The following is a 15,432-nucleotide window of genomic DNA, read 5'->3' on the forward strand; positions in this document are numbered from 1 at the left end:
AGGTGTTAGTTACAAAGCAAGTCAGAATTAGAGTTATACATATTAAATTACACTTAGTAAGGGGAAGTTTGCCTGAAGGATAGGAGGGAGTATTGGGGAAGGGATTGGCAGAATGAGTAGGGATTAAAGAGGAAAGGGAGAGGGGGCAGATGATTTGGGCAGCGGGGAAGGTTAGAACAGTGCTGTGAACTTCCAGGGACCCTGGGAAAGTGTTGGGGATACTGATTGTCAAACTACCGAAGAGTTAGTCACCTAAAGCCAAATGAATGCCGATACCTGAAGGATCAGTTCATGGAAATCAGTTGGCTGAATTTATCAAATTATCAATTTACTTAGTAACATTTTAAGAAATACTCATTTTGAATATTCAAAAATATAAATATATTCTTATTTAATATAGCTAGTGAATAGGTTCTTTTAAGTAGCATTTTAGACATTTCTGTTCAATTTCTTGAAGCTAAGGATTTGATCTTATGACTATATTTGTATAAATATAATAATGAATATTTTTCTCATGAATATAATAACAACTGCAACAATTCATATGGGAAATTTTTGCTTTATACTCTTATCTTTTTGGCTTTTTATAGTCACATCCTATTTTGCCAATACATTGATATTTTTAATCCCTTTCTTCAATTTCACTGAAATTCAATAAACACACTGAATCTGCTAACTATTAAAAATGGAAGAAACTCCTTTCTAGAGTTTTCATAGCTCATAATAGATTTTATTGCGTGGGAGAAATTTATCACATTTTATAAATTTCATAGGTGATTTAGTGGGCTGGTTTTCATGACTTGCAACTTGCCTGACTCTCAGGTGTCTCCAACTTCACCAGGTTGCTAGGGAAGAAAGAGGAGAGACTACAGATAGGGAGGAGGATACTAGGAAAAGAAAGGGGGAAGCAGAGGGGAACCGGGAAGCATGAGGCCTAAAGCATTCGTTCCAGCTCCTCCCAACCTCTCTACCTCACCTGGATGTATTCAGTACAGATTCTGTGAACACGTTTTCAGTAAGTGAAAACAGCGGGTAAGTTGTTCATTAGGTAAATTTATGTTTTGGCAGGATTGTCCTAGTGGACATGTATAGAGCACATGGGATAGAATGTGTGCCCACAACTGACAACAGGTGGAGAGATGAACTCAGAACTGAGTTTTAAAAGGATAAGAAACTTTTTTTTTTTTTGAGTTGGAGTCTCACTCTGTCACCCAGGCTGGAGTGCAGTGGCCGCTCCTGGCCACCGCAGCCTCGACCTGCTGGGCTCCGGCGATCCTTCCGCCTCAGCCTTCCGAGTAGCTGGAACTACAGGGGCGCGCTACCACACCCGGCTAATTTTTTATTTATTGTAGAGATGAGGGCTCACCAAGTTGCCAGGCAGGTCTCAAACCCGCGGGCTCAGGCAATCCACTCACCTCAGCCTCCCAAAGGCGCGGGATTACAGGCTGAGCCACCGAGCCCGGTTGGGATAAGAAACTTATGTAAGTCTTTACTCAGTGACGAACTTAGGCTCCATGAAATATGAAGGGCCACGATAAATTCCCCCTTTCCCACATAATGTAGGACAGAAACAGCTTGGGGAAAAATATTGCGAGAACTCCCTTTAACTAATGGATATGGGCATTGTATGAATTATGGATGCATGAGAGAGTTGACCCATTTGAATAAACAGAGATATCAAAATAAAAGATGAAATTCAGCCGGGCTCGGTGGCTCGGCCTGTAATCCCGCGCTTTGGGAGGCTGAGGTGAGTGGATCGCCTGCACCCGCGGATTCGAGACCCGCCTGGGCAACTTGGTGAGACCTCATCTCTACAATAAATCAAAAAACTAGCCGGGTGTGGCAGCGCGCGCCTGTAGTTCCAGCTGCTTGGAAGGCTGAGGCGGAAGGATCGTCGGAGTCCAGCAGGTGGAGGCCGCGGTGGCCGGGAGCGGCTACTGCACTCCAGTCTGGATGACGGAGTGAGACTCCAACTCAAAAAAAAAAAAGATGAAATTCAATATTTCATTGAGAGTTAACTTTATATATTCCTTAGAGAACGATTATTTCTAATGTAAAATTAGGGTATATCATGTTCTCCAAAGGGAACGGGAAGTGGTGGTGAAGAATAAAAATATCGTTAGTGATTTCCTTTAAATAAGTCTTTAAATAGTCTAATTTAAAAAACCGAATGTCCGTTTGCTGGTGGCACACACTTGCATCCTGGCTGCTCAAGAGGCTGAGGTGGGAGGATCCCTTAAGCTCAGGAGTTGGAAGCTGTGAGCTATAATCGTGTCATTGCACTCCAGCCTGGTGACAGAGCAAGACCCTGTATCTAAAATAACAACAGCAACAGCAATAGAACGTGCATTTGCCACATATATTTTTTCATATATATAAAACCATTTTTTTCACAACTGCAATTTTCTTGATGGTCTATTGCTGTTGTCAACATTACTCATAAGGAACTCCCAATACTATATGCACAGTGATCCAACTCTTTCTCGATTTCATCATTTTTCCCATCTTTTTGTTTTGCTCTGTTTTATGTTTGTGCCCCTTTTCTCTAATTCCTCTGCCAGTCTTTGTTCAGGTTATCTGACCAATTGCAATAGTCTTCTTAATCAACCGCCCTTTTTCTTTCCTCTATCTCTTTCAATCTGTCTTGTGTAAATCTATCTTGGTGATCTTCCTGAAGCACAATCTTTATGTCACACCTTAGCTTAAAAACAAACAGATATACAAATAAAAAACACCCCCCAAAGAAAAACTAAAAACAAAAAACAAAAACAATGACACTCTATTCTTCAAAAAATAAAGTCTATGCATTTCCTAAACTTGGCCCGTACATTCCATGCAGGCATATCTATAACTGCTCCCTCTTTAACAACAATCTAAGACACTTAACAGCCAGATCAAAGTATTATCTAACCTTTCCAGCATACCTAGCGCAGATGTAGTCTCTTCTGTAAAGCCCACTCCCTCTCTCTGCTTGAAGTCCATCTTTCTTCTGAGCACAGTGCTTCTGCGGAGGTCGGTCCTCACTGCCTTGTGTTGTAATGTTTGTGCTCACGTTTTTGTTTTTCTTCTCCAGGCTGTAATTTCCTTGAAGACAAGGATCCCATAGCATGTATCCTAGTGCTTTACGACAAGTGGGAATTCAATGACTTTATTTAATTGGGTTCTTTCAGCAGAAAAATGAAGCAGCAGGTCTTGGGTCCCTCAAAAGCTCCACATGGGACCTTTCATAGAAAAGGGGAAATGGCAATCTGGCCCTTCTCTGTGCTGTGGAAAGTCTCTGATCCAACTCTCTTCCAAATGACCTTGGTCGCTGCTCTGTTGGCTACTGTTCTTGGTGAGTAATGGAAAACAAGCTCAGACTGGGGACAAACAATGGCGATAACTCCCACATTCACTTTTAAGACTAAAAAAACGATAACTAAGTTTCTTAGCAGAAATCCAGCTTCAGCAACAAGTGATTTATTTGACCAACTGGAATTTAGGGAAATTTGCTTTACTCATAATATAGGTAGTTTCCTAGACAATTTCCCCTAGAATTTCTTCTCCAAGAATTTCCAGAACAATCTGTTTCCCAACCATAACTTGGTTGGGAAATCTGTATTATCTATCAGTCTGACAGAACAATTTTCACTGCTTGTGGGTTTATTCAGAATGGAGAGGTGAAGAGTATACTTCTTCTGGGGCTCTTAATAGATAAATTAGCCCTGTATTTAATTCTTAAAAGGAAAGCAGGATTAAGATATTTTTATGTTTCAAGGGCTCCATGCTTCCTCTTCTACATCATTCAAAATTCAAAAGATGGTCAGGTGTGGTGGCTCATGCCTGTGACCCTAGCACATTGGGAGGCCAAGGCAGGAGGATTGCTTGAGACCAACAATTCAAGATGAGCCTGGGCAGCATAGCAAGACCCTGTCCTTATAAAATTTTTTTTAAAAAGGTTTAAAAAACATCCAAAAGGTACAAAAAATATAAATTAAAAATGTTCTTACCCATCTCCCAGCCACCCAGTTTCCTTTCCCCGAGACAAACAAATGTTATATAATGTTATTTTTACTAAAATAATATGTTTCTGTTGAGATAAACTTGTAGGGACTTCTGGCTTTGCACAGATGCATCCAAGTCAGCAGATATAGGAAATCTAATAGACTGATGGAATTCATGTCATCTTTTTCAGATAAATTATCTCCTATATAGTAGATAAGGAATAAAAAATTCTACCTTTTATTGTTATTGTTTATCATTATCAATGTCATTATCATTTATCAACGAATATATATTATTGATAGCCCACTGATGGTACTGAACAGATAAAATAATAGAAGTCATTATTTTTCTTGACTAGAGGAGACAAGAATGATCCCTGCTTTAAAATCATACTATTGAAACATTAAGATACTGTGTCTTATGATATAACTTTTGGTACTCCTTGTCATTTTGGTGTCCAGGCAACTGTGGTCCTCCACCCAGACTACCATTTGCTACTCCAATAAATGAGATGAATATGACAGACTTCAAAACTGGACATATTCTGAGATACACTTGCCGCCCAGGCTACAGTAGGGTCAGTTCAAATCAGATACTCACCTGTAAACATACTGGCCTATGGGGTTATACTAACTTCTGTATCAGTGAGTACCAATATTTATTTTTTTCATTTATGCTTTATTCATCTTTGGAAAGTTGTTTCAGAAACTAAATTTTTTTAATCTTCAGCCACCAAGAAACAATCCAGTTTGTAAGCTACTGATTTCAAAGTATATACATTAGCCGCTTTTTGAAAAATAAAACGAAATAAATTAGGTGGAAACGAATTGCATTGAAAAAGATGTCTATTTTTTATGAATTCACTAAACACTTCTTTCGAGAAATGGACCACAAATTTCCTTATGAAATATTGAAAATCAAATTCACTTTTTAAAAAAACTACAAAAATTTAGGCTAAAAGGTGGTAATGCAGTTTCCAAAATAACTTCACCAACAATATCTGCTGTATTTGGAAGAAGCTAGGTTTCGCTGCCAATTGGTTTTCCAATCGTAAGAATATATAATCTATATCTTTTTTTTTTTCCTTTTGTGACCAAGGACATGCATTTTTGAGGGTCCTAGTTTCAAAGTACATACCACAGACATAGAATGAAGCAAAGCTCCCTGGTCACCAGTCAGCATATTCAATCCTGGATCATGAATTCTGTTACCACAATGATTTAACTGGGCATTTTCCTCTGTTGGTAAAACATACCAGAACAAGTGAGATCAAATTTTGCATTAATTCTTTCTATAGCATAAAAAACCAGTGAGTAAGGATCAGAAATAAGTTTGAATCCAAACCTCTGGGTATTTCTGGAAGCAGAGGTGGAACTTGATCAATTTATCTTCTTTTCCAAAGCTGTATCTATGAGTACCTGGAATCACTAATCATGGTTTTAATTTTGCTCCCAGAGAAACGATGCAGATCCCCAGGAGATTTACCTAATGGGAAAGTGGAAGTTAAGACAGATCTCTTTTTTGGATCACAAATAGAATTCAGCTGTTCAGAAGGGTGAGTGTGAGGTAATCTACAAACAATTCTTTTAAATTTATTTTTAAAATAGCAAATGTGTTCATTTCAAAATTTAAAATGATGTAAAATACTATCTCAGTTTCATACTATCTCCATATACCCCATCCTACCTGTCCTCAAGCAAAAATCCATTTTTATTGGTTCCTATGTATCCTTCTAGTATTTCCTTATACAAATACAACCTAAGAAATTAACATATATTATTATTTTCTCCTTTTCAATAACAAACATTGTTCTGAATCTGATTTATTGTTTATTTATCAATATATACTGGAGACATTTTCATGTTTGTGCATAGAGAGGTTCCTCATTCATGTCCTTTAATGGCATAGAATTTTACTGTGTAGATGTGTCATGGCTTAACAGTCCCTTTAATGAATCTATGGATATTTCCAGTCTTTTGCTATTCTGAACAATGTCTTGATGAATTATCTTGTACATATGTTACTTTGAACATAGAAAGCTATATCTGTGGGGTAGATTACTAGAGGTGGCCTTTCTAAAGAGTGCCTATTTTGAAAATTTAGAAGTTTTGTTATACTGTGCTTCCTATGAGCTACACAGTTTTGTAGAGTATGCACATCTGTCTTTCCATAAACTTTCCAACTGTGTAGTCAAACTTGAAAACTTGTCAAATTTTTGAATTTTTTCCCAATGTAAGAGATAAAAATAAAACCTCACTATAGTTTCAATGTATATTGATCTTATTATCAATGAAGATGAGTATTTTTTTATGTTCAAGAGATGTTTATATTTATTTCTGAACTAGTGGGCATATCTGTTGCCTATTTTTTCTCTTATTGAATTTTTTATTATTAATTTTTAGAATATATACATTCATACATACACATGAGCCTATGCATATCAGGATTTAGGCCTTGTTTCTGATATAAGCCGTAACTTTCCCCCAGTCTTTTTTTTTTTTTTTCCACTTGGCTATTGGTGTTTTTTATTTCAAGGAGAAATAGTTTGTTTTTATATTGTTAAAATTATCAGTCTTCCTTTTAAAAATGGCTTTTGGATCTTATGTCTTAATTTAAATGGCCTTCCCCAATATGAGATGTAAAAATAATTGCCTATATTTTTTCCTACTACTTTTATATTTTCATATTTTTTAATGTCCAAAGCTTTGATCCATTTGGAGTTAATTTATAATATGTAGTATGAGGTACAGATCCTAGTCTGTATTTTTCCATATTGATTTCCTGTTTTGACAACATAATCCATTAAAAAGTCCATCTTTAATCCACTAATTTGAGATGCTCTTTGATGCTGTATAAAATTCCTGTATTTATCTGCATCTATTTCTTGACTTTCTATGTAATGTCATTATTTTGTCTATGAATTCACGTACAGGCTTCACAGTTGTTTAATTATTGAGGCTTTATAAGATTATTTAATAGCCTATATGGGTCGTCCTACCTTATTGTTCTTCTTTTTTGAAGTTTTCCTGACAATACTTATTTGTTTAGTTTGACTACATGAACTATACATTTGAGCATATTTTAAAATCAGTGTTATATTACATTTTTTTCCAGATTAGAAAATATAGTTTAGAAATTAGAGAGAGAGAAGAGATTCACCTCTCCAAGATAGGGGAGGGGACCAAAGCTAGGAAAACATGGTGACCATAGCTCAAAGAGTTATGTGGCCAGACCAGAATCTAGTAAAGCCTTCTCTACAGCACTATATTCTTGTCTAGAGAGAATCAACATCATGAAATAATTATTCTCCTAAAATTAAAAACCTAAAAACTAATATATTAATTTTAGGAGACTAGATATTTTATGATGTTGAATCTCTCTAGATAAGAAAATGGTGCTGTAGAGAAGGCAAAACTTTTCCTCTACCCTCTTAGGACCTCTACTGGGCCTGACATAAAACAGATTAACAGGAGAAATGCATACAGATTTTATTTTTATATATATGGGGTAGCTTTCACAGGAAAATGAAGACCCAAAAAGCGGTCTATATATACCAGGTTGAACAACAGCAGTAATTGTGAAAAAGTAACTAAAATACATGGAAAGACTAAGGAAAGATAAGGGTTATTTTAACAAGGTTTGTACAGATTTCTTTTGGCCTTGGCTCTGTCTCTGGTGGTAAGAATTTTCTTTTCCTTCTGGTATAAGAAAGGCATATTTCATGTGAGAGTTGTATCTCCTGCTTTCAGGAAGAAAAGGGAGGTCAGAGTGCCCTTCTTGCATCTTGCTGCTTTTTAAGTGCCTTCAACTCAAAACAATCCTTATACCAAAGTGGCATATTTTGGCATGTTCTGCTGCCTTTTGTAATGCTTTGTAATACTAAGCCTCTTAGTATTTTTTTTAAATCATAGAGTACTTATGAGGATTTGTTACGTACATATATTGAATGAATACAAGGTTTGGGTTTCTGAGAAGCCTGTCCTCCCCCACCCCTGTGGTAAGCATGGTAGTCAATGAGTAGTTTTGTATCCCTTATCCTCCCTCCATCCCTCCTTTAGCAGTGCCCAGTGTCTGTTGTTCCCATTCTTGTGCCTGTGTGTACCTAGTGTTTAGTCTTTTTAAAATTTGTTTCTTCAGGATAGGTTCACAGTTTTCCTCATATAGATTTTGCATATCCTCTATATCTATCTATTTATCTCTCTATCTACTTACTATTAATTTCTGCACGTTAGTTTAATATCTCAGTTAACTTCTAAATTCTTTTTATTATTTATAATAGTCTCTCAATTGAATTCTCTTGGGCTTACCTGGTTTGTAATCACATCATCAGCAAATAGTGATTATTCTACTTCTTACTTTCCAATTTTTAGATTTCTAATTTGTTATTGTCTATTTATGTTAGCTAATTATATCAATCAGAATTTACTCAGAGAAATAGAACACCACAGAATTTATTATAAGGATCTGACTTGATACAGGTATAGTAGATGGTTAAGCAGTATACAGGAGGCTGTTCCTGTAGCCTGAAGTCAGGAAGGCAGGGGAGTCAGGAAGGGAAGATAAACATAAACTGAGTGCCACAAGGACAAACTGAAACCTTCATGGATGAGTAAGTGGAGCCCACCATTATCAACAGGAATTCACCTTGTTCTTCACAGCCCATTGGCCTTCAACTTCAAAGGTGAGGTTGTCCACAGAAGTGTTTGTCCTTCATCACAGTGCTAATGTACCTGGTTCAGAAGTCAAAGTTCATGAAAGAAATCTTGTAGAAGCTGGCTCTGTTCTGGGCCTGGCTGTGCCCTCTGCCAACAGGTTGATAGAGCAGAGAAGCAACAATATGTACCAACTGCAATCACATCCCGTGCTCTGCTCTGCCCCTTCAAGCATGAAAAAATATGGTTACTAATCCATATCTACTATCTCTTGTGGGCTATATAGTAATTTGGCATTATGCATGGAAGAGAATTCTGGGAAACATAATTACAGCTTAGCTAAGTTGACACAACACAAATCTACCATAGCCCACTCTTTGTCAAATTTGGTGTATGCATTTGTTTTAACCATACTTAGCTTGACTTCTAAATAAAAACAATAGCAAAATAATGCTAACACCTTCCATAATGCAAATATCCCCACGCAACTGAAAACATGGGGACTGTCTTCCCAAAAGGGAATCTTCTTTGAGTTGCGTCAGAGTTCCCATTGGATATTCTGTAACTTAAATACTAAGATGTAAAGAAAACCACTATTAATACATATAGCAGGGGAATGAAAGAGGTAAAGAGAAAAAAGTTATTTATGTGAAATTTATTTATATTAAAATAAGAAAGAAATATTTATTACTATTATGATTCTTGTTTCTGCAACTAGTTATGTGATTGTAGCTGGTATTTATAACTACATGCTTCTTTTATTCATTCCGTTTACTTTCAACAAGCAGTCATCTGATTGTTGTTGCTTGTTGAGAGGTTATTCTTAAATGGTCTGGGCCATTAGCAGTCCTGTCTGTTTGGGTTGTTACAGTTTTTCATTGGACGGGGGACTACAACGAGGCGCCCCAGGGAATCTCCTGCATTCCAGACATACTCATCTTTATCACCATTATGCAGAAGCAGTCTAACTTTCCCTTCATAACCAGGGTTAAGCGCCTCAACCATTAGAGTAAACCCCTGCTTTGCCTGTTCATTCATTCACATGATGGTCCAGAGTTAACAGTTCTCAACTTCAAGCTTAATTTGGGATCGCCAGGTAAAATACAGGATGCCAGTTAAATTTGATCTTCAGATAAACAATAAATATTTTTAGTATAAGTATGGTTCATGTAATATTTGGATCATGCTTAAACTTAAAAAAAATTTGTCATTTACATGAAATTCAAATTTAACTAGTTATTCTATATTTTTATTTGTTAAATCTGGTAATTTTAATTTTTGGAATTCTTGCTATGTCCCATGGTAAAAGCATTTCTTCATTGGCACCTAAGAGCTCTAGACCAACAAAGAATATTTCTTACCTCTACTTTTTAGAATTTACTGGGGTTTTAGGGTGCATAATAATATATGGTCAATTTTCATTAATATTCCACAGGCACTTGAAATTAGATTATATTTTTATTATCAGTATGTAGAGTTTGATATCTACCATCAGATCAATTTTGTTGGTAAACTCTTTTGAATCTTTTATTATGTTTCTCTTTATATGCTTTAAACATAAATATTAATTAAAGTGAATTAACAATTTTATAATTATCTTAAATATTATAAAATAATTTAATGATAATTAAGTAGAATTGATCTTTTTTTTTAATGCCTCATGTATTTTTGTTTTACTAAAATTGTTGCTACATATTTTGACACTTAAAGACTTATAGCTCTTCACGGCGAATCGAAATCTTCAACATTATAAAGTAGCCATTTTTGTATAATTTAATAATCTTGGTTCTGAGGTCCAATTTTGGGATATTATTATCATTATCTCTGCTTTTCTTTTGGTTTGCATTTGTTTTATATAACTTCACTCTCCTTTTATTTTTAGACTGTCTGAAACTTTTAGGTTTGTCTCCTGTATACAACATAGAGTTCGATTTTATTCCAGCTAAAAGCTCTTTGTCTTCTAATAGGAGATTTACACAAAACTGCAGTTATTGATATGAATGAAACGTACAGACTGGGTTTTGTCTTATTATTTCATATTTTATGCTCTATGTATATGTGTGTATATCTATTTGTTATTTGAAAATACGTATGTATATTGATACTAAGGAAGGTTCAAAATTTGGTTCTAGGTGTTACCTTTATACATTTACATTTATGTAATATTATTCTCCTTTACCTTTAGACAGTTTAACTTTGTTCTGTTATGAGCAACAGTAAAGTTATCTTGAATTCACTCCTCTCCTCCTCACTCTATTTTCTCTAACAGTAGATTCACGTCATGTATATTATCTTTGTGTTTACTTTGCATTTAACATTAATGCGCAACACTCACACATGTCTATGGTTGATTTTCCTCCCAACTCTTGTAGATGATCAAGCAATGAGAGAGTTCATTTTGTTTTACACTCTCTTTTTCAACTCCTATTTTTGTGTTAGTTGCATCATTTCAGCAGCATAGTCTGAGCATAGAATATTCACTCAATAACCTTAAGGCCACTTTTGTTCTGTCTTAGATCTGTCTTAGAATGTGTAGTTCAATGTTTGCTACCAGTTTTTTGTTTTGTTTTTTGCTAAAGTTGCCCTTGTCTCTTGGTTGGCTGTAGTTTGTTCTATGTGATTTCCTTAAAAATTAATGCCCCAGATGAAAATTATTCCTTAAGTTCTTGCAGGTTCAAATAATACTTCTGAGGCATTGATACTTGAAAAACCTTGGGGCTTGATACAAAGTACTTGGCTCATACTTTCTTTTCCTGGATGTCTTATAGGTACTGCTGCCCTATCATTTCCTAGTGGATGCTGCTGGCCTGAATTTCTTCTTGTATACATGACTTGATCTTTATTTGTCTGTCCAAAGATAGTATTTTTTATCTTTGAAATGTCATAATTTTACTCTTAGTTGTTTTGGTAAAAATAATTTGGTTCAATCTTTTGCTGCTTATATAATGTGCAATTTTATTATTATTATTTTTTGAGACAAGATCTTGCTCTGTCACACAGGCTGGAGTGCCAGTAGTATGATCATGGCTCACATGAGGCTAGCTTTGTGGCTCAGGCTGGTTTCCAGCTCCTGGGCTCAAGCAATCTTCTTTCCTTGGCCTCCTAAATTGCTGGGACTATGGGTTAGCCACTGTTCCCAGACTGGTGTGAAATTTTAATATGTAGAGTAAAATATTTTATTTCAGTAACATTTACTTGAAATAACTTCTTAAAAAGCTATTTTGTTCTATCTGGGCTCCTTCTGTAGGTTCTCCAATTAAGCATATATTGATTCTCCTTTGCTTACCATTTATACCTATCATTTTTCTTTTTTGTATTTGTTTCATTCTTTTTGTTGATTTTCTCATTTTTATCTCCTTTTCCCCTTATTGTGTGTGAGTTCCATGAGGGAAAGTGAGGGGATTCAGAACTAAGATGCTGTTAAAACACTAAAGTGCTCCTATCAAAATAACAAGAAATGATATCTTGCACTTAGTCTCTTGGCTAGGTAAGATAAAAATACATTTTAAAGATATATTTTTCTTGAAATTATGACTCAATAAACTCCAGAGGCTCTTAGATTGCTGAAGGTGTCATTTACCTTAGTGTGCTATCACACTGTAGGTTTATTCCTTGGTAATGTTAAAATTTGAAATAATTGATGACTATCAATATCCTTGATGAGGCTACAATCTGAAATCACTCTAGCAATTCCTTTTTTTCCTGTTAGAATAAGATAAAGGGCAGTAAGATGAATGGAAGAAAGCTTAGAACCTGTCAAAAGCAATAAAAATGGATGTGGTGAGCTAAGAGTTAATGGTGTGTGGGATAAATCAGTTATCTGCTCACAAGACTTTGGGGTCAGTAATCCAGCTGGCATTGCCAACCAAAGACAACACAGAACACGCTCAAGTGAGTCTTTTATTGTCCTGCTTGAGCTTTGGATGAACTGCATACCTAATATTTAGTAGACACTCAGTGAAGGAATGAATGAATAAGCACATGCATCTTGTTGCAGTGATGAAATTTTACCAAATAGAGTACTCAATAGGAAAACATTTTGTCATTTTAATATTGAGTAACAATTCTATTTGTTCAGATCCTTTTATCCAATTTCACTTAGGGTAGGAAGAATTCCATTAAAATCTTTGATTCTGTCTTATTCAGATATATCTTAATTGGCTCAACCACTAGTCATTGTGACATCCAAGACAGAGGAGTTGACTGGAGTAATCCTCTCCCAGCATGTGTAAGTAAGTATTTTTTTTTCTGACTTGATATAAACTTAAACTATGTGTAAAATCCCTGTGCATCTTTACTGCTGTGTACCCTCCATTAGAATCTGCATGTATTTTAGATTTGTGACAATGTCTTCCCTGATTATTTCTTTCCCTTCATTCCTTCACCTCAGTTGCCAAGTGTGTGCCCCCTCCAAAAATCAGCAATGGGAAGCACAGTGGTGGAGATGAAGACATCTACACATACGGTTCATCTGTCACCTACAGCTGTGACCCCCTCTTCTCACTCTTGGGCAATGCCTCTATTTCCTGCACAGTGGAAAATAAAACAGCAGGGGTTTGGAGCTCAAGTCCTCCTACCTGTGAAAGTAAGTCATAATGATGAATTCAGCTTTGAATTGTTTGAAATTTGTCACTTAAAAGAAAAGGAGAGAGGAATTTATTAAGAAAATAGAACAATTCAAAGACCAACTAATTATTGCACTGATGCAATCATTTGGCCAACTGATATTTATTGCATGCTGTATTGGAATATATTAATATGTACTAAGGCTGTGCACAGTGGCTCATGCCTATAATCCCAGCACTTTGGAAGGCCAAGGCAGGAGGATTGCTTGAGCCCAGGAGTTCAAGACCAGCCTGGGCAACATAGCAAGACCTCATCTCTGCAAAAAGTCAAAAAATTAGCCGAGCATGGTGGTGTGCACCTGTAGCCCCAGCTCTTCAGGGGGCTGAGGTAAGAGGATCACCTGAGCCCAGGAGGTCAAGACTGTGGTGAGCCATGGTCCTGCCACTGTACTTCAGCCTGGGTGACCCTGACTCAAAAAAAACACACAAAAGAATGCAGTAACAAATAGCACCAACATCTCACTGACTTGATGAGGTAAAGTTTATTCTCCTTAGTACCAAGTCTGTTCCAGTCTGTTCCATGTCCAGAAGACTCTCCAGGGCAGCTGTAAAGTTTAGCAGCCAGCTCAGCAATCTAGGTTTCTTTGATCTTGTGGTATCTCCATATCAAAATGTTCTTTTACAATCTCTTCAGTAAAGGAAGAGAGAAAGGCAAATTGTGCCCTGGCTAAGAGCTTTGGCCTGGAAGTGATCACATATCACTTTCTACTGCAGTCTTTCGTCTAGAACTAGAAGGTAGCCTCAGAGGACTAAGGAATGTAGTATTTTGTCTGTTTAGGGGGCAGAACTGGAAATATCTCTTAGCACTTGTAATGTAAACCACGCATGCCTATGGGGCAAACGAAACCTACTAAACACCAGGAGGACAACAGGACAAAGGAACCAACAACCAAGTCAGAAGATCTATTATTGATATTGTTAGTTTGGTCATCTAAGGCATCTTACTTTACTAACTTTACATAGCATCACTTACCAACTCACCACAGGACACAGTCAAACCATGGGGGCAGAAGAGCATGATACTGCAAATGGTGCGAAATGCCTGGAGTCAGGTCTGTAAGAGGTAGAAATGGCAAGCACTGAGGCTGGAAATGTCAGCAGAGGCCAGATTATGAAGGGCCTTGTGTGTCACTCTCGGGGAGTACAGAATAAACATGAAGGAGAGACATGAAAAGAACTTAGCCAGAGCAATACATTCACTGTATTTTAGAAAGTTAACTCTGACTGCTGGATGGACAACAATCTGAAGGAGGACAGATAGGCACCTGCTATGACCTGTTTGTGCCCCTCCAAAATCATGGTTAAGACACAATGTGATCGTTTTAACAGGTGGGGCCTTTTAAGAAGTGATTGAGTCATGAGGGTGCTACCCTCACTAATGAGATGAATTCTCTTATAAAAGAAGTCTAAGGGACAGCTGTATCCCTTTTGCCCTTCTGCCTCATGAAGGCACAGTGTTCATCCCTTCCTCCATGTGAGAAGATGCCACCTAGGAAGCAGATAGCAAGTCAGACACTAAATCTGCTGATGTATAGAGCTTAGACTTCCCAGTCTCCCAAACATGGAAATACATTTCTATTATTTATAAACTACCCAGTTACAGTATTTTGTTACAGCAGAAACAGACTAAGACAGCACGTTTGAAATCCTCCAGTCAGAAAACAAAGTTGTCTTCAACTATAGACATGGCAGTGAGCCTGGAGAAAAGTTGAGGAATTACAGAGGCATTAAAGTGCCAGGATCAAGTCTTGATGACTGACTGGATATGGGGTGGAGCGTGAAAGGCGATTTTTCTCTGCTTGTGGGCGCACACAACTCCAAAGCCCTGGTTGCCTCTGCATGACACCATACCATTACCATGGACCACTGATCCACAACCAAAATAATTCAGGAAATCAGGCCATTATACTACAAGTTTTGGAGACCTTGGAGAGATATATTCCTTCTGGGTTATATCCAGTATGACTAATTTTTATTAGTGAGGAAGTTGGAAGAGTTATCCACAATTATCTCATAGAAGGGCCAATGTGATAGGCCTCGGTAAAATGAACCTCAGTAAAATGAGTATCCATATATTTCCGTGCCTTGGGAGGCTGAGGTGAGTGGATTGCCTGAGCCCGCGGGTTCGAGACCCGCCTGGGCAACTTGCTGAGACCTCATCTCTACAATAA

At 36.9% G+C, this 15,432-nt stretch overlaps 1 protein-coding gene across 1 annotated transcript in view; it reads left to right on the forward strand.

Moving 5' to 3' along the window:
• The first annotated feature begins 3,177 nt into the window (after nucleotides 1–3,177).
• The window catches only part of C4BPA (complement component 4 binding protein alpha), a 28,789-nt gene continuing 16,534 nt past the window's right edge, over nucleotides 3,178–15,432 (forward strand). The window contains exons 1-5 of the mRNA XM_008064444.2: nucleotides 3,178–3,334; nucleotides 4,446–4,628; nucleotides 5,440–5,539; nucleotides 12,783–12,868; nucleotides 13,027–13,221. Of these exons, the coding sequence (XP_008062635.2) occupies nucleotides 3,178–3,334; nucleotides 4,446–4,628; nucleotides 5,440–5,539; nucleotides 12,783–12,868; nucleotides 13,027–13,221 (721 nt within the window). The remainder of the gene's footprint in view (nucleotides 3,335–4,445; nucleotides 4,629–5,439; nucleotides 5,540–12,782; nucleotides 12,869–13,026; nucleotides 13,222–15,432) is intronic.

Source organism: Carlito syrichta, unplaced genomic scaffold, assembly GCF_000164805.1.
Source record: "Carlito syrichta isolate Samal-C Ts95f unplaced genomic scaffold, Tarsius_syrichta-2.0.1 Scaffold307338, whole genome shotgun sequence".
Classification (NCBI taxonomy): domain Eukaryota; kingdom Metazoa; phylum Chordata; class Mammalia; order Primates; family Tarsiidae; genus Carlito; species Carlito syrichta.